The sequence below is a fragment of the Aplidium turbinatum genome, chromosome 12 (genome assembly GCF_918807975.1).
Source record: "Aplidium turbinatum chromosome 12, kaAplTurb1.1, whole genome shotgun sequence".
NCBI classification, from domain to species: Eukaryota; Metazoa; Chordata; class Ascidiacea; order Aplousobranchia; family Polyclinidae; genus Aplidium; species Aplidium turbinatum.
Genome location: NC_137483.1, coordinates 6,460,754 through 6,479,283, shown reverse-complemented (window position 1 = coordinate 6,479,283; position 18,530 = coordinate 6,460,754). Strand labels below are relative to the sequence as shown.

The 18,530-nt window shown below is 34.9% G+C and overlaps 1 protein-coding gene across 1 annotated transcript; it reads right to left on the bottom strand.

Annotated features, from left to right (window-relative positions):
• Positions 1-326: 326 nt before the first annotated feature.
• On the bottom strand, positions 327-9,478 carry LOC145780534 (uncharacterized). Its single transcript, XM_082592161.1, has 13 exons — positions 9,376-9,478; positions 7,586-7,777; positions 6,989-7,131; positions 6,090-6,219; positions 5,481-5,609; positions 5,242-5,324; positions 4,501-4,720; positions 3,994-4,029; positions 3,570-3,619; positions 2,951-3,023; positions 2,743-2,789; positions 2,591-2,650; positions 327-1,464 (listed from the first exon to the last, which is right to left on the bottom strand). Exons 1-13 carry the CDS (start codon positions 9,476-9,478, stop codon positions 1,396-1,398), a joined length of 1,335 nt encoding a protein of 444 aa, XP_082448287.1. The 3' UTR covers positions 327-1,395.
• Positions 9,479-18,530: the final 9,052 nt, after the last annotated feature.

Below are 18,530 nucleotides of genomic sequence, written 5' to 3'. Positions count from 1 at the left end.
AAATCTATGCTTCAACCTAAGTACTGTATGTCAGGCACGAGCTGCTGTATGCAATGACGATGTACTTCTTAAACCTACAACTTTGCTGGCCTGCAAAGTTTGACTACAACAGTGGCCGAATTGCCTTCGTTGATAAAAACGATGCATCAACTACCTGCCAACAAAACGTCTTTAAATATTTCGTGATGCTGTAGGGCTGCAAACTATACACAATATTGCTAACATTGAAAAACTATATTGTGATGTGATGTTTACAATTACGATTGTCATGCATTACAACTACTGTTTCAGAAAAGTTTGCATTTTGTGTTGAAAGTCATGAAAAAATCAATGAACTAAAATTTGCAACGTAAATGAACATTCAAAATTTTCAGACATATAATTGCATGTAAATACACAAAGCACAAGTAGTCCAAAAAATCGCTTGAAATTTGTTCAACCGAAGCTTCAACTTCTGCAGATGCCCCTAAGTGAACTAAATTCAGAGTTTGGAATGTTTGTTTGTTTTATTATCTTTATCCTGCATTGCGGGAAAGCGGACTTGAGCTCTATGCATCGTTGTACGCCTTCCGACGTACACCTGACTCACGCTGCAGCCGACTGCAATGTCTGTTTCCGGTTGTCTACTCTTACTCTACTCTACTCTACTCTACTACTCTACTACTTAAATTTGGTACTACCCATTACTCGAAATCGATCACTGGGTAGAGGCAATTATCGTAAAGTTTCTTGCCCAGAGAAACAACAGCAAGTGCCGGTGGCTAGAGTCGAACATGCAGGCTCTTGACTGCGAGCCCAACGCGCTAACCACTTGACAAAGAATTTTTTATGTTTGTTTTGTTTCGACCAAAAATATTAAGAAGTTAAACGTAAAACTTTAACAAATCAACGCAATAAATGACAAAATTGTCGAAACATAGCTTGCATATCGATTCAATTCTTAATACTTTGAAAAAGAAAAATGATAAATTTGTATATGATACACACCGTGATTACCAATAATGATCGTATTGAATAACATCAATCAAACAAGGACAAATCATTTTATACGCAATGCAAAACTCTCATCAACTAAAAAGCAAGTAATTCATAAAAGACCTCAATTTTACAATGAATACAACGTTAGGGAACACAAAATCATGGAACTACACTCAGCGAGCAATGCTAGTTTGCAGTCATTGTTAGGTTAATTTCTTGTATGGATGGGCACTTATCTTCTGTCCATTTTCTTTGGTACGATCACGTCGTGTTACCGAAAATCCAGTCACTCATCACTTCAAGTTTATTTATGATTTGTTTTCTTTGATTGTCTTTTTGTAGAACATGAAAATTGTTTTTTATTAAAATTATTTTACAATCAAGTATAGGCGATAGCTCAGTTTACCAACACAGAGTTTACTTCATGGTTTCATACTCAGTCCCCTCTTCTTTTCTAAGATTGTTAGCTTTTGGTTTGATGACATCCTGAAATATTAAAAATACACACAGAATAGCAAGTTGATTCAATTAAACAGCAATATAATCATTTTAGTATTTACACAGATTAATGTCACGATATCGCTATGGAAAGTCTCTGACCAAAATATGAAGATCACTCAATTAAATGAAATTTATTTTTTGGATATTCCATTTTCGTTCTATCCCGGCTTCGATGACTTTACAAATCCTCACATCTCCTTAATTATACTCATCATCATCATTATGTTCCTTCCTCCTATTGAGAGTTGGATAGAAGGCGCCATTGTTCTCGACCATGAGCTGTTTCGTAACTTAATTCTACCATTTTACTATTAATTAGTAGACTATGAATATTGAATATTTATCATTTTTAAATTTAAAAAAACAGCAATAATTCAGCTTTGTATTGCCGACTAATGTTCAATCATCACAAGGAAATTTGCATGGACAGAATTCATGAAGAAACCTCAGCAATAAAAAGAATTAGGCTGCGATATAGAAATGGAACCTATGAAAAGTTTCACAGTTTTGGATTCTAAAGTCAAATTGTTGGTAAAAAATCAAGTGTCCTATATTAAGGTGTTGCTACCGTGCCATATTCTAAACTGATTGTATTGCTTTGGACTGGTATCATGCACGTTATAGGTCTATGTTTTGTCGTTTCTACCTTTTTCTAGACTCTGCTATGTTTGTCATGTATTGTTTTTCGTTGTAATGATCAGAAATAAAAACAAACTGAACTGAACTGTCCTATGACGTAGACAGCAGTCTTCAAACAAAGGTATGAGCTAAAGGTACAAAAGCCAATGAATTGATGTGGAAAATAGTAGACCATTAGAATATATACTAGCTTACACGTAGCCTACATTAAATGCAATACTGCAATTCTATCAATGACAACCGACGATGTATTTCTTGAATTGTAGCAACTTTTCGAAGTTCGGAATGTTTTATTTTGAGAAGGAAAACAGTTTTTTCAAACTTTTAAGTGGTTTAGCACAGATTAATTAGTCGTTCGTAGTAAAGAAAGCCAAAAAGAAATGGCATTTTAAAAGTAACTAAACACATAGACATAAAAATGCCCCAAATTCTTTGTCTACTGTTTACAAAAAGTAATATGTGAACAAATTACCTTTATAGTATCATATATCGGTTCAATTACTTCCTCATAGTTTCCTTTACTTGCACCAATCTGTAAAGTTACATGAAAATCATAACTCTATTTTAAGACGACAATTCCTTTGTTGTATTTTTTTATGACACCCCGATGATTGATTTTTTCACCTTATTTTGTGATTCCATCTCATTCATCTCAATGTATTCGCCATTATCTGCAAACATAATTTAGCTGTAATTTTTCACGTTTAGATTCATAACAGAAAAAAGTTTCGTTTTAGGTTTGAAAAAATATACAGTAGGCCACTACTTTTACTAATATTTCATTGGTATTAAGATTTGGGTAAATAAATATTAACACAAAAGCATATTTTACCTTTCTCACTTGGACGAGGATCTTCAGTCATCTTGGCCTTTTTGTGGACTCCCGGAACAACCACATTGCTTGCCTAGAAAAACAATACTTCAACGAGGAAAACTGCTGGTAGGGTGGGTAATAACAAAAGTTATGTGTTTTTATATAGCGTTACATCAATCGCAGATATGCGTTGCTCTCAGCTCTGTGCAAGACAGACAGTTTCAATCGCACTCCAGTTTGATGTTAAATAAATTCATTGCTTTAATGCTGAGTGGTTAGTATGGTTGAGATACAATGCGATTTTTATATGGAAGCCTGCTGTATTTGGTAAAACATAATGGATAGCATTAAAAAGTCTAATACTTTATTTTTCAGTCTAGGAAGCCGGTATAAAACTTGGCCAGTAATAACACTTTAGATAAAATAATAACTAAAACAAAGAAAGGGCAATTCTATCCAATAATAATGAAACGCTATAAATCTTGATTATTTCAGAAAGTCTTCATGCGATTTTTAAGGCTTTTCTCCTGCGATTCAAGCAGACTTTCTGCAATGGACTCAAGCAAAAACTGAAATGGCAATGACTTAGCCTAGAATATTATAGATCACCAATCAATCTGTTACTTTTGTGATTTACCTGATTTATTTTGGTTCTGTGCAGGCGGGTAAAATCAATTTCAGCATAATCTAAAAACAACATATTTTCGAAATCATAGCCAGCCTATACGCAATGATTAACAAAAATATTCTAGTTTTCATATTCGCTATTCCATTGGTTTATTACAAGGATTTTTTAAAGTGAATCATCAACCTATACATTCTAAATCTTTCAAACAATCAAATAGTGATCAATACAAAGAGTGTTTTTGAAAAAATAAACTTTACGCCGTGATTACGCACACTTATTTTGTTGACAACTTGGCTGCAACATTCTTCAATAACGACCAGAATTGAAATTATTTTTCTGGTTATATTTTTTCATTGATATTGTTAACAACCTTATTATCGTTCTAATTTCTTATTACCAGTTTAAAGAAAACGTTGGTAATGTCAAATTTTACCTGTGTTGGTGGTTGAGGTTGTTTTTATTACTGCTTCTGTAGCAAAAAAAATTAATTTAAACGTGTTGCACATTAGGGTAACCCGTACGTCAAAATGCTTATCACCATGAGTATTAGCTCATGTAAATGTACTCTGTAGTTTCCATCGCTTGTTATTCAAGCATTACAAGAATGAAATCCCCTCTTTCCTCTACTCTGATTTACCAGGTGTTAGTAATTGGTATTGATAAATTTCTTCAAAGGGATAGCCCATTCAAGCGGTTTTAAACTTTGTTTTGAATGAAACAAAAAGTTGCAATAAAAAAGATATTTTGAAACAAGATATAGCGTCGTGCACTTTTCTCGATTTTGGAAAACTCTTTGATGTGAAATGTAGAGTTGTAGACCATTGTTTGTCACCTCATCCCAGGAGTAGTTGTAGATAGTAGCCTAGACATACACGTCACAGTGCAGTAAAGCCAACGTTTTGTGATATATTTGTAATGGTCACACTAACACTACATTTACCTTTCTTGCCAAAAAAGAACAGTTTTAAGCAATGGACAACAGTGATTAATACAATGAAGATTCCCGCAGCAGAAGCGCCCAATGTGATTCGGTAATCTACAGAGTTTGACACCTTTTTAACTTCGTTCACCACCAATATGTTAAATGAGATGAGGTGAAAATCCGGAAACGGTGGAGATTCAAGAAACAGCGAATAAGTTCCATTATCATCCTTTGTGACCTGCATTTTGAAATGAAATTGACATTAAACTATTAATAACGATAACATTAGGCCTATATTGTATAGTGTAGTATTAGCAAGCTTATTTAATGTCGTGCAGGGATTTCAAAAGTCACAACTTAGCGACGGTAGTGAAACTCGCTCGTTTCGGTAGAATAACCGTCACGAGACAAACTAACGACAGTGATGGAAGACGAGCTCCGGACGAATTTAAAGGAAAATGCATGCATTGAAATTAAACCAGCGATTAAAAGGTGACGACCTTATTTGCCCCAGACAAGTGGACATGAAAACTTACCTAATGATTAGGACATAAAACAGGGATTTCAAAAGGGATTTGCTTTTGTGGCTTAAGTGACATTAATTTGATTTGCCCCAGACAAGTGGACATGAAAACTTACCTAATGATTAGGACATAAAACACACGTGTTACATTTTATTAATTTGGATGTATGATATTGAAAACCACACCAAGAAGGAAACAATACAACCACACCGCTTTATTATGCATAGTTACTTACAGCCAACCTTTCAAAACGAAACATCTGCTTTTCCTTTGAAAGAGTTGCAAAATAATTGGATGCCTTATTTTGTACTCCGATACCTGCCATTTGTAAAAGAATAATATTTCTTTGCAGGGTTAAACATAAAAAATACGGTTTTGGAATTTGATTAAATGAAACAACATAGATAATAATTTGTTCCATCTTACATTATAACAATCACATTTCTAAAACAATGGCATGCTAAGCTATGTTACCATTTTTGGTCAGAGATACAAACGTAGCTGGTGGGTTCGAGAAAAAGGAAATGTTGCAAGATCCTGGTTGAGATACATTCCATTTGCACAAAGAAGCAGCCTGATCCTCGGCATCTTGGTAAGGTTTGTCTGAATAAATACAAAATATTCTTTGAAAAATAGCAAAATTTTCATCAACACCCATGATATTTCCAACGATTTTGCACCAATAAGACAAAGATAGGCAAGTTTTCAAAGAAAAATATGTACTCGCACTGTTTTATTTTGAATAGACAAATAGTGCAATAAATTTACCAATCAAGAAAGGTAACCAAAACAACAGACAACCTCAAGGAAGCGATTGAGCGTGCGATTGGTGGCTTAAATTACATTTAGTTTCATAGTTTCCTGGTAGGTATATTCAAATGCAAGAGCTGTTTTGCAAAACCAAACTTTACATTCTGCATCTTCTTTTTTCTTCATTACGCTATGCCACAAAATAGCAGCATATAGCGTAAGCTACAACACAACAAGGTATTTTTTAGTTGCTTCTCATTCTTTTCCTTTCCACGCCGAGCTACGGTTTTCACATTGTGAACAAAATCTGACATACAAGTTTATTTAACTTACATTGTACATTGAGTATGCGAGTAGAGGATCTTCCCGTATCTGTATCTTCAGTGTACGGAGTGACAGCTTGACATGATACCAGCGTCTTGTGATCGCTAAGAGTCAATTTGGGACTTGTAAACACTTTTCTCTGTATAACGAACACAATTGCTGGCATTTTAGATCAGCTGTAACACCAACGTTTTGTGTAAACGCCATAGAACTTCACGATCGTCATGTTTAACTGGATTATAACCATCTGATAGTCAAAAGCAATAAAACAAATTTCAAAATAAATTGAAATTCTAGTGAGCCTGTATAGTGTATACTATACTGTAGGAAGCTGATTCAATTTACAAAATTATTGTGGCTATAGTCATTTGTTCGAAATTTCCTACTAGTAGACTTTACGTTGAAATTACGGTTCTAGTACGTTTAAAACAGTTAGGCCTAATGTAGTCGTACATAAAATGAATGAGAAATACTATAATGCGTATTCCTCATTAATATAATACTATAATGCGTTTCCAAATTGTACTGAGGTCACAAGGAGGTGATTTATATCTCGATCTAGCAACGCAGTGGAAAAAATTGTCTTCGTGCCTATTTTTTCAATAGAACACAAAGCTAAATGGAAGCCGCGCCATACAAGCTCACAACTAAATAATATGCGCATTAACAGTACAGAAATTTGTCTTCGTTTTATTCCGGGCGTTTTACCTAACTCTTTTATACTGTAGGAAGCTACATTACAAAACTCAAAAATATGACGTAACTTTGTAAAATTATTTTAAAAGTCATTCAGCTTTGAAAGTTGTTGCTTCTGCTCAAAATCTGATTTATCTATGTGCTTTCTGGACAAGTCCTAGTCGCACAGTTTATCTAAACAACTTATCTGCATGTTGGTTGGATGATACTACCTTGGTCATTGTATAGTTTTTATTCCCGATGAAATACCGTGATAAGTTTCCTTCAGGAAGCACGTCCTCATATCTGCATGTTAAGTTCACATGACTTCCAACAGTTGATGCGGGAAATTCATCGAGATAGACAGGATTCGGGCCTTAGTTGTGGAAGAAAATGTAATTTTAATTGGAGGCTTGTTTATGTTGAGCAAATGTAATGTATATAGTTTCTAAGACGCTGACTGATACTAAGCGACATGCTTAATTTGTATAAAATTTTAATGTTAATTCTATACCAATTTACATAAAACTTGGGAGAAAATGTGGCTTATTTTTGAACAATATAAGTGACATTTTCTGAATTGAAAAGGAATCTTATTAAGCTATAATAAACATAAAAAACATATATATTTTTATCATTACTGCTTTTCTTAAGCATAAAAATTACACAAACCCATAAATGGCACATAAAAAGCTAGCTTTCTAAAAAGAACAAGACTTGCTGTTAATCTTGAAGTACTGCACATCCACTTTAAAATATGTCACGTAGTTAGTAATTATTTTACTTTTCTGTACTTTTACATCAGTTTATCAAAGTAAAGTTCAACTAACTTTCCCAGCATGCCATATCTTCATGATTCTTCCAGGTTGTGTCTGCCAAGCACTGAGTAGTATTATTGAGCTGTACTGTTCCATTTGCAAAATATAACCTGCTTCCGTTGGGGCAATAAAACTGTGCTTTATCGTCATAAACTCCAGCGCTAGGTTGAACACCTACTTTGCTGAAAGACAATTCTTTACACTCTAAAAGCAAGGATTAAAAATTTCTTTGATATAATCAAAAAACCCAAGTAGCCATTGGACATGGAAACTAGCCAATAAAAACAACTTTAAACCTTACCAGTCAACCAAACCTTTCTAAAATCTAAGTGTTGGTTGGTTGGTTTTGAATCTTTATCCTCGGATTGACAAAGCCTTGATAGGTTATTCCTGGTAGTTTCGCATACTTGTAAAGTTTCGGATACCTATACACTGTAACTTATATGTACAGTATAATAAGCTCCTTCGATAGATCTTATCAAAACTACAAAGAGAATGCAATTGATTGAGTTTCGCTTTTATACAAAAAGAATGCCTGTTACTAAGCACAACACCAAGAAGAGAAAAATTTGAACACATAACGTTTTTTAATCATTTTTATTTTTTTGTAAAAGTTCTTGGTGAAATCAAGTATAATTCACAATGGTTCATGAACTAATATGTACATATGCACTCGTTATTCGCACATGACTTAGGAACTGTGTTTAAAAAGCTCTTGAAAAACCGCTATTACCACAACAAACCAACGGCATTAGACTGAAAAAGAACGTTCAATCAGAACTTGTGAAATAATTAACGATCATGCTGCTGAAAGCGAAACTCAATCTATTACATAATTATGCATGATATGAATAGCCTACAATTAACATAACAAGAAAGCATAAGTTAGTCAGTAAATTTATCCTCAGATAGATTTCCGTTAGACAACTTTATGGAACGGAAAAACAGAATGACTGCTAAGTTGTATACTACCAAGCTAGTATAGCCTACATTGAATAAAATTTGTAAATTTGGTTACGCATAACAAAAATACCATCAGTTTGATTTTGCTAAATTTCACAAAGTATGTATAAAGAAGTACTTAGGCTAACAGTTTTTTTTTTCACAAGAATTGCAAAATTACAACAGAATATCTCCCAAAATAACAAATAGGCTACCAAACTTTCCATACATTATATTGAACTGATGGAAAACGACTTTATGGCAATGCAGTCAAATCTGCAGTAAAAATTTAGATCTCTTGATAAGTTTAAGGTTAATGTTAGTAATTTTAGAAGAACTTTAAATTAAGTTTTAAAAAACACTTTTCAAGTTTTCAAATGACCACAAAGAGGTCAAAATAGCCGTAGTTAGGAAAAAGTAACAGCCAAATAGGCCTATGTGTCATGTAACTTTAAGCTATATTACAAATATTTTATTAAACATGCTAAATAATTATATTTTATAATATTATTTTATTATAGTATATTTATTATATAATTTTATTTACTCTATTTATTTAAAATATAATAAATAATAATATGTCTATTTGAATAAGTGTTGCGTTTCATGATTGATAGGTCACCTAGCGTAAAAACTCAGGTATAGCGCATGACTTAGGCTAGCTAGTTTAGTTTTTGTAACAGTATATACAGTGACATGGCTGTACGTACGGCGTTGGAGCCTATTTTTATTTATAAATTTGATACAGACGAAATAGGCTATGCATGAAATGTTACAACAATACAGTATCCTACCGTATATTAATTAAACGATATTGTGCAGCCTAAAGTAGTATAAACGTAGCTTTTATTTTTTTTTACTTTGGACTTTTATTCGGGCAGATGCCAGTAAACGACCTGAAATAAGACGAAATTCTGCCCCATCTTCACTAGCTCGAAGATTTTTAACTGTGAATCTGTGCATAATGATAGGCCAAGGCTTTAATGCAAGAACAGTTACCCTGAAAAAAAATGTTGTATTTTAATGTCCTTTTGTCATTATTTTGCAATATCGATTAATTAATTTTAATCATTCTTTCTATTCTATGTTCTAACTTAGGGAATACCATGGTCAGTGTTCTTGTAACTACTTCAGGAAGGCATCGAAGTGGATATGAAATTCTTCACTGGACAGTTTAATTAGAAAATAGAACAATAATAACACTGGTCAACACACATTTTGGTGCCAAAAAAGTTTTAACGGTTTTGGGGTATTTTGATGCCGCTGAGTCCGAAAATGACATCGGTTTTTACGAATTGGCTCTAATTTTTAAGATATTTCATGGTTTTGCTTCAAAAAAGTGGTCATTCCATATCTAAACAGAAAATATAATATGGTATCTCTTAGATGTTGCTGAAAAGTTGTCATACTATGCCTTAGGCTACCAAACGAAAGAATCCTAAGTTTTAGATTAATATCTTAAACGGTTTTCCCATGGCGGCGATTTGAATTTCGGGCGCTACCCTCGTTTTTGACTTGGGGGTAGGTGTAGCGAATAGCAATTTCAGTCATTTTCAGAGCCTGATAACTTTTATTTTAATTGTGGTAGAAGACTAAAAATTGCTGTGCTAGTTCATTATATACTATACTACACAATTTAATAGTAAAAAACAACATCTCGTGATGCGTAGGTGTTAGGTAGGTCATCAAAATCCTGTTTTTTGGCCCGTATAAGTGGTTTTTTCAATTTTCAAATGCTTTTACTACCTAAACCAATCAAACTATTTCTCTAAAACCTAATTACTTGTAATATTTGGAAACGTTTCTTCTGCCAACTGGAATTTGGTAGTTGTGGTTCCATTAACAGAGATCTTATGGAGGTCTGAAAACCCTATCAGGCAGAAATGGCCCATTTTTACTCCTATGTTTAGAGCCCCAAATGACCGCGTGGGCATTTTATGGTCATGCTGAAATTTATACCAGACAAACACATACATTTATTTTTTCATTTCATGAAATAAAATCTTTGTTGATCAACCTCCTTCACTATAAATTTTATGTCTTTAAAATGTAACATTTTGGTAATTTTTAGCAAATAATCTCAAGTCCGTTATGTAGGTCAGAGAATATTCAACAATGATTTATCATGAAAACAGTGAAAATAAGTAGATACTATGCTTAGCGATCATAAACATTGAAATTCTGACACTGTTGACCATTAATTTATGTTCAAAAGGATGCTTTCACCTCTTCACCTCAGATGACCTTACAGGTCTTTCGTTGCCATCCTGTTGTGCCGATAGACACTCAATTTGTATGTATTTTTGTTTGTTTATCGCCAGCAAAACAATAAACTGAACTGAACTCACCCATGAAAAAGTACCCACCTGCAATCAGTGAGCTATGGTGTGGAGATAAAATTGTAGGAAAATGATCCAAGTCGTGTTCAAAAATTAAATTGTTTTCAGTTTGCACTATAATTCTGCATTTTGTAAAATGCGTAGCTCAAGTCAGCTTATCTATCATCTATTGACAAGAAACTGTGGAAGTAGTGTCAGAATATTTTCATAATCTTTTTGGTTAAGTTTGTATTTTCGAGCACTCAATCCGTAGGTTTTAGAGAAACATTTTGATTTGTTTGTGTGGTAGAATCATTTGAAAATTGAAAAAAAAACACTTATACGGGCCAAAAAAACAGGATTTTGATGACCCACCTAACACTTATGCATCACGAGATGTTGCTTTTTACTATTATTGAATTGTGTAGTATAGTTTATAATGAACTAGCACAGCAATTTTTAGTCTTCTACCACAATTACGATAAAAGTTATGGGGCTCTGAAAATGGCTGAAATTGCTATTCGCTACACCTACCCCCAAGTCAAAAACGAGGGTAGCGCCCGAAATTCAAATCGCCGCCATGGAAAAGCCGTTTAAGATATTGATCTGAAACTTAGGATTCTTTCGTTTGGTGTCCTCAGGCATAGTATGACAACTTTTCAGCAAAATCTGAGAGGTACCATATACAAGATATCTTCATATTGGCTGTTTTGATATGGAATGACCCACTTTTTAGAGCAAAACCATGAAATATCTCAAAAATTAGAGCCAATTCAAAGAAACCGATGTTATTTTCGGATTTAGTGGCCAAAAATCGCCCAGAAACTGTTAAAATATCTTCGGCACTTGGAAAAAAGTTTTTTTTGTTGGCCAGTGTAATGAATGATACGAAAAATACTCATAACCGACAAAAATGAAGGCATGTGCGCAATTCAGCCAAAGATTTTTGATTTCCCTGAATTCAGCGAACGCGTTTTGAAAAACTACTTATTGAAATTAGCCTATAGTTTCTGTTGCATTATCACAAAACCGAAGAACCGGACATTCAACTCGCAAATAGGCTTATGTACGCAATGCCGTTGTGTTGTGTGTTCAGACACATATAAGAAAAATAAATAAGTTAGGTTGCATTCAGTGTTGTGGTAGGGGGGGGTAAGAGGGGCTCGGGCACCGGGCCCACTATCGCAGAGGTCCCACAGATAAAAAAAAGATATATATATACTTTTATGTCTGGTTAACAACGTGTTTTCTGTACTCTTTTAAACTTTCATTCTGATAGAAGTGTGGTTAGGTCAATGTTTTTTCGTAAATTGTTTGGTGCAAAGTCACTTGTAGTAAACTATTGGTTTGAATGGAGCAATCATGTGTTAGTAATGTAAGCAATTGGCACAGATAGTAGAGTGGTAGTAGTTAGTTTTAGTATGCATGTCATTTTCAGTCAATGGTCTTTCGGCTTTTCATTCAATGCTTGTGGTTCCGTACAATGTTATTTGCCTAGTTAGTTTTAGAATAGGCTATATGTTTTTTGCTTTCAGTTTTCTCTGCTAGGCTATTCTCTAGTACCGGTAGCCTATTCCTTTTTTTTGGGGTTGGGTGTGGTTGTTAGTCAACGTTTTTCAATCAATGCTCCTTCGGCTCTTTATTCAATGTTTGTGGTTCAATACAATGTTAGTAGTTATTTTTAGCATGCATGCCTTTGCTTTCATTTTTTTCTAGTGCGGTATTATTTTTGTTTGGTGCTATTATAGGGGTGTAGTTGTTATTCAATGTTTTTTAGTCAATGGTCTTTTGGCTCTTCGGTCAATGTTTGTAGTTCGGTACAATGCTAGTAGATTATATAGACCGGGAGCCTGCGACATAAGATTTCATCCCATAAGGTACAAAAGGTTTGACCCCTTGAAGTTACTGGAGTCAACCATGTCACTCACAAAAAGTATGGAAGATTGACCCCACCGGATGGGTCTGGACCCTAGAGCCCCCTAAAAAGCCCCAAAAAGGGGGTTATTTTACCCCATAGGGTACATGGACCAAACTTGGTCAAAACGAAGTTCTATGTCAGGACATCACAAAAATATCAAATCTAACAATATTTTCGGGTGGAAAGGTGATGTAAGACCCCCCAAAGTGACGCCCCAGGGGGTTAATTTCACCCTATAGGTTACATGGACCAAACTTGGTCAAAACGAAGTCTTATGTCAGGACATCACAAAAATATCAAATCTAACAATATTTTCAGGTGGAAAGGTGATGTAAGATGCCTTCAAAGTGACCCCCCTTAATATGACCCCCTCGGAAGGTTTATTTCACCCCATAAAGTACATGGACCAAACTTGGTCAAAACGAAGTCTTATGTCAGGACATCACAAAAACATCAAATCTAACAATATTTTCGGGTGGAAAGGTGATGTAAGATGTCATCAAAGTGACCCCCAGAGGGTTTATATCACCCCATAGAGTAGGCTACATGGACCAAACGTGGTCAAAACGAAGTCTTATAGGACACCACAAAATATCAAATCTAACAATACTTTCAGTTAGAACGGTGATAAAAGACCTACCCAAAAGTGAATCCCCTCCTGGTTTAATTTACTTCATCCCTTGCTTACTCGAACCAATCTTGGTGTAGCGGAAGTGCTATGCCAGGACAGTACGAATGGATTAAATCTAACAATATTTTTATATAGGTTTTGGTGAAATACATTCACAAGCTGTCCCATGATGCATGAAATCATTTGACAGGGAGCTTGATCCCAGCCATCTCTACAACATTGGGACAGGTATAGCAGCATCAGATCATACCGAAAAGTTTCTTCTTACGGTGGTTGAGATTGGACAAGAAAAAAGGCAAAAGTTCATTAATGAGTGTGTTAATGATCCAAGCCGGTTTGAAAAGAGAATACAGCGTCAAAATCTGCAAACATTTTCATCAGAAGCTAGTAAACGTAAAGTTTATAGAGCAGACGGTAAAGTGGTAGCAGCCTGTACTGTATGGTTCGAGATCTATTCGGAAGTATCCTGTACCACTCACTTCAACCAAAAATAAATATGGCAGAAGTACTGAAATACCCACTGACGCCTATTCCATTGTCTCTCAGCCATGTGGACGGAACAATGCAACAGACTCCTAAAGCAGCAATGATGAGTTATTTAGAGTCACTAGAAGATTGCAAAATAGATTCAAGAGCTTCATTATCGTCAGCATATCATATCACTGGGCCAGTTCAGAAACGTCCAAGTAACTAGATTCAAGCACTCAAAAACAACAGTCTTAAAGAGTCTTTAATTGAGTTTCTTGTTAGCAGGTGGGAAGATTACAACTTCGCTCATTTGTTGCAACACAAAACGCTCTTTGCTAATGCTGGTGAAACGTGCTACTGTTATAAAGTAATAGATAGTAAAGTTGTAAAAAATGTAGAAGCTACACTGTGTAATGACCATGAAGAAGCGGACAGTAGAATGTTTTACCATTTAGTAAATGTACCATCCCCAAGCAATGTGGTTATCCGCACGTCTGACACTGACTGTCTTGCAATTGGCCTAGGTTGCTATGAAACTTTTGACCCTTCATTAAAGATATTGATAGAAGCTGGGTTGCAAAGCAATAACACGCAGCGCTACATCAGCATCAACCAGCTGCATACCGCACTTGGAGCGACGATTTGCAAGTGTTTACCTGCATATCATGCCTTTACAGGTTCTGATTACACCTTGTCATTTAGCAGGAAAGGGAAAGTGCGGCCGCTGAAATTACTCCAAGGAAACCACAAAACGCAAGCAGCTTTTAGCCAACTCGGACAAGACAAAGAAATTAGTGAAGACACTATCATCGCAATAGAGAACTTTGTGTGTAACATGTACAAAAACAAGAAAATTAATTATGTCAACGAAGTCCGTTTACAAATGTTTTTAGACAACTACAATCCCAAAAAAGAAAATGAAAGAAATATGAATATGAATATCATGCATACAGAAGCTAGATAGTAGTACTCTACCACCTTGTTCACGAGTAGGCTACTTCTCCAGAAGATAAGGCGCACACATCTCATCGCAAGACGGTGGTTATCTTCAACTAGAAGTGAACAAGCAGCAACATCGCCACTAGAGTATGGCTGGAAAGAAGAAGGAGGTTGTTATAAAGTGGTGTGGTTTGAAGGTGAAGCTTCACCTACATCTTTAGATGTTTGCGTGGAATCTGATCCCATCCAGGAAAGTCAAGAAGAAAGTAAACAGCATTGGATGTCGCCTGGGTTACCCTTTATAAATATAAAACTTTCTCCTGGTCTATCCGTCATTTACTCTCAAGACTGTAAACATTAGGCAATAAGGCAATAACTGGCAATGTTGCATTATTCGAAGAAAATTAGACGTCTGTAAAATACAATAAAATTACTATTGTATGTTACGCATATCTGTAGTGCATAATAGCAAATGTTTCTTACAGTCTTTATTTCTTATCTCTGTATATAACAGGAGAATTGTATGAATCTGAAGAAGAAGACGAAGAAAGTGAAAGCGACAGCAGTGACAATGAAGAATAAAGAAACGACCGTTTACATTTACACAAACAATCTCTATTTATGAATGAACAGTTACAATAACTGATTGGAGACATGAAGCAAATGGCATTAAAGACAAAAATTTACTACATTGGGTTTATTGGGTTATTTATTGTAGCAGTTGGAAAATTTTATTACTGCCTGAATTAACGTTCCGAAATGATTCATTTCGAAACGTTTTAATTTCGATAGTTAGTTGTACGATTAAGTCAACATTTAGTGGTCGTATCAAGATCTTGGATCAATTTTCTGGTTATATGCTTCTTATGTACTTTCTGTTTTTGGTGTTACAAAGCCATGTATTGTCATGTCCTGTTGCCTTTTTTTCGATTGACTGAATATGATTTATACAAAAACTTTTTGTAAAATATAGTTCGATTTCATGCATCATGGGACAGCTTGTGAATGTATTTCACCAAAACCTATATAAAAATTAAATGTTAGATTTAATCCATTCGTACTGTCCTGGCATAGCACTTCTGTTACACCAAGATTGGTTCGAGTAAGCAAGGGATGAAGTAAATTAAACCAGGAGGAGATTCACTTTTGGGTAGGTCTTTTATCACCTTTCCAACTGAAAGTATTGTTAGATTTCATATTTTGTGGTGTCCTGTAAGACTTCGTTTTGACCACGTTTGGTCCATGTAGCCTACTCTATGGGGTGAAATAAACCCTCTGGGGGGTCACTTTGATGACATCTTACATCACCTTTCCACCCGAAAATATTGTTAGATTTGATATTTTTGTTATGCCCTGACATAAGACTTCGTTTTGACCAAGTTTGGTCCATGTACACTATGGGGTGAAATTAACCCCATGGGGCATCACTTTGGGGGGTCTTACACCACCTTTCCACCTGAAAATATTGTTAGATTTGATACTTTTGTGATGTCCTGACATAGAACTTCGTTTTGACCAAGTTTGGTCCATGTACCCTATGGGGTGAAATAACCCCCCTTTTGGGGCTTTTTGGAGGCTCAAGGGTCCAGACTCGCCCGGTGGGGTCAATCTTCCATACTTTTTGTGAGTGACATGGTTGACCCCAGTAACTTCAAGGGGTCAAACCTTTTGTACCTTATGGGGTGAAATCTTCTGTCGTAGGCTCCCAGACTAATAGTTAGTTATAGCATGCATGTTCTTTGCTTTTAGTATTCCCTGGTATTTGTTTTCGTTTGGTGGTGTTACTGTTAGAAGTATAGTTCGGTCAATGTTTTTTTCATTAATTGTTTTATAAATTACTCAATTTGCAAACAATTTGATTTAATTAAGCTTACCAAACTCGGAAAGTTTGTGGGTAAACGTAGAAACGGTAAATAACCACGTAACGATTGGTGTAACTTATCGTCACCCTGTGTACACTGTCACACTGTGTAAGATGTAGACAACTTTTGCAAAGCTCTATCAGATATTATTCAGACTTTAATTTATAATAAAAACCCATTTTATGTATTAGGTGATCTTAACATTGATTTGTGTCAAATATCAACAAACGATTCGTATCGCAGTTATGCAAATATGCTTTTAAGTTTCTCTTGAAAGTACCTTATTAACCCTATCGGTAGCGACACTGGGTTTTATGAGGACGCCCCACTCTAGTAGTGAAATATTTCACAGAAGGAAATATTCTAGAAATGTGAAATTTCTTGACTTTTAGTTTTTATTCTTTGCGAATTTTCTAAACCTACAGTGGTCATTTTTTTACCTTCCTGTCCCTTACAATAAGCATTTCGTCTGAAGTGGCCAGACATTTTCGTGCAATGCTAGTTGTATATATGTTAATTGTGCAATACAAATGTTAGTGCAATTACTTTGAAATGTAACAACGCTCAAAATGCCTTATATTTATGAGCAAAAGTAATTTTTTGTTTAGTTTACCATTACCTTATGTTATAATTCAAAAATTTCAATTTTGAAACTATTGTTCGGAAATCAAAATAAAAACCGACTTTCAGACGTCTTTTCATCTCAAACAATTTATTTCAATGAATTTGTTGGGTAAAAATTTCATTTCTATACGCACAATGCATATGGCTATTATCTTGTAAAATATTTTGGCTCTGTGATTTTCATAGCTCCCGTTATTAACGATTAATTAGCACCGGGCTAAGACAGCCCGTGACGTACTTTCCGCATGCGAATACAGTTCGTAATAAGAAAGGGTTAATCAACCTACTAGATTAACGCCAAACTCTAAAACATTACTTGATCATATTTAAGCCTCCGACATAAACAACCAGGTATTAAGTGGCATCCTTGTGAGTGATCTCTCTGATCACTTTCCTGTATTTGCCCTGATACAGACTCCAATAAAAACAATGAACAATGACCATAAATTTTGTGTTAGTGACGTGCATAAATTTAATCGTGAATTATACATCGACGAATTAGACCAAAAACTCAATTATAGTAATAATCTCAATGCTCTGTCAGTGCATGAATGCTTTGATAAATTTGAGAGCATTTTCTCTGAAGTAGTAAACAATCATGCCTCTTACAGAAAAGCTACCCGTAAAGAAAAGCGCTTCAAGCTTAAACCGTGGATCAGTCGTGGACTGTTAAAATAAATTAAACGTTTAAACGTCTGCATAAAAAAATTAAGCATGCAATGCATGAACGATATAAAACTTACCGTAATCTACTTAACAGTACTGTCAATGCTACTAAACGTAAATATTATCACAACACCCTAACAGAAAACAAAAACGATTCCAACAAAATATGGAAAAGTATTTATGAATTATCCGGTATAAAAAAGATAAAAACAAAACTGCCCTCTATAAAGTAATTGCTACAAATGGCAAACCTCTGACGTTTCCAAAAGACATAGCAGAGAAATTGAACAATTTTTTGTTAACATCGGGCCAAATAAGACAAAAACAAATAAACAATCAAAAGACCAACATGATATAACTTCGTCTCCAGCCAGTGTCAAAAACTCCTATTTTCTAGATCCCGCAAGTCCAGATGAAATACATAACTTATTCTCTAATTTGAAAGACAAAAAGTCAACAAGCTGACTGTGAAACTAAATTTATATAATATGCCAGTCCTGTGATCTCATTCTTCCCAAGTAAACTATTTAATTTGTGCGTCACTACTGGAGTGTTCCCTGATGCCTTAAAAATTGTTGAGGTTATTCCG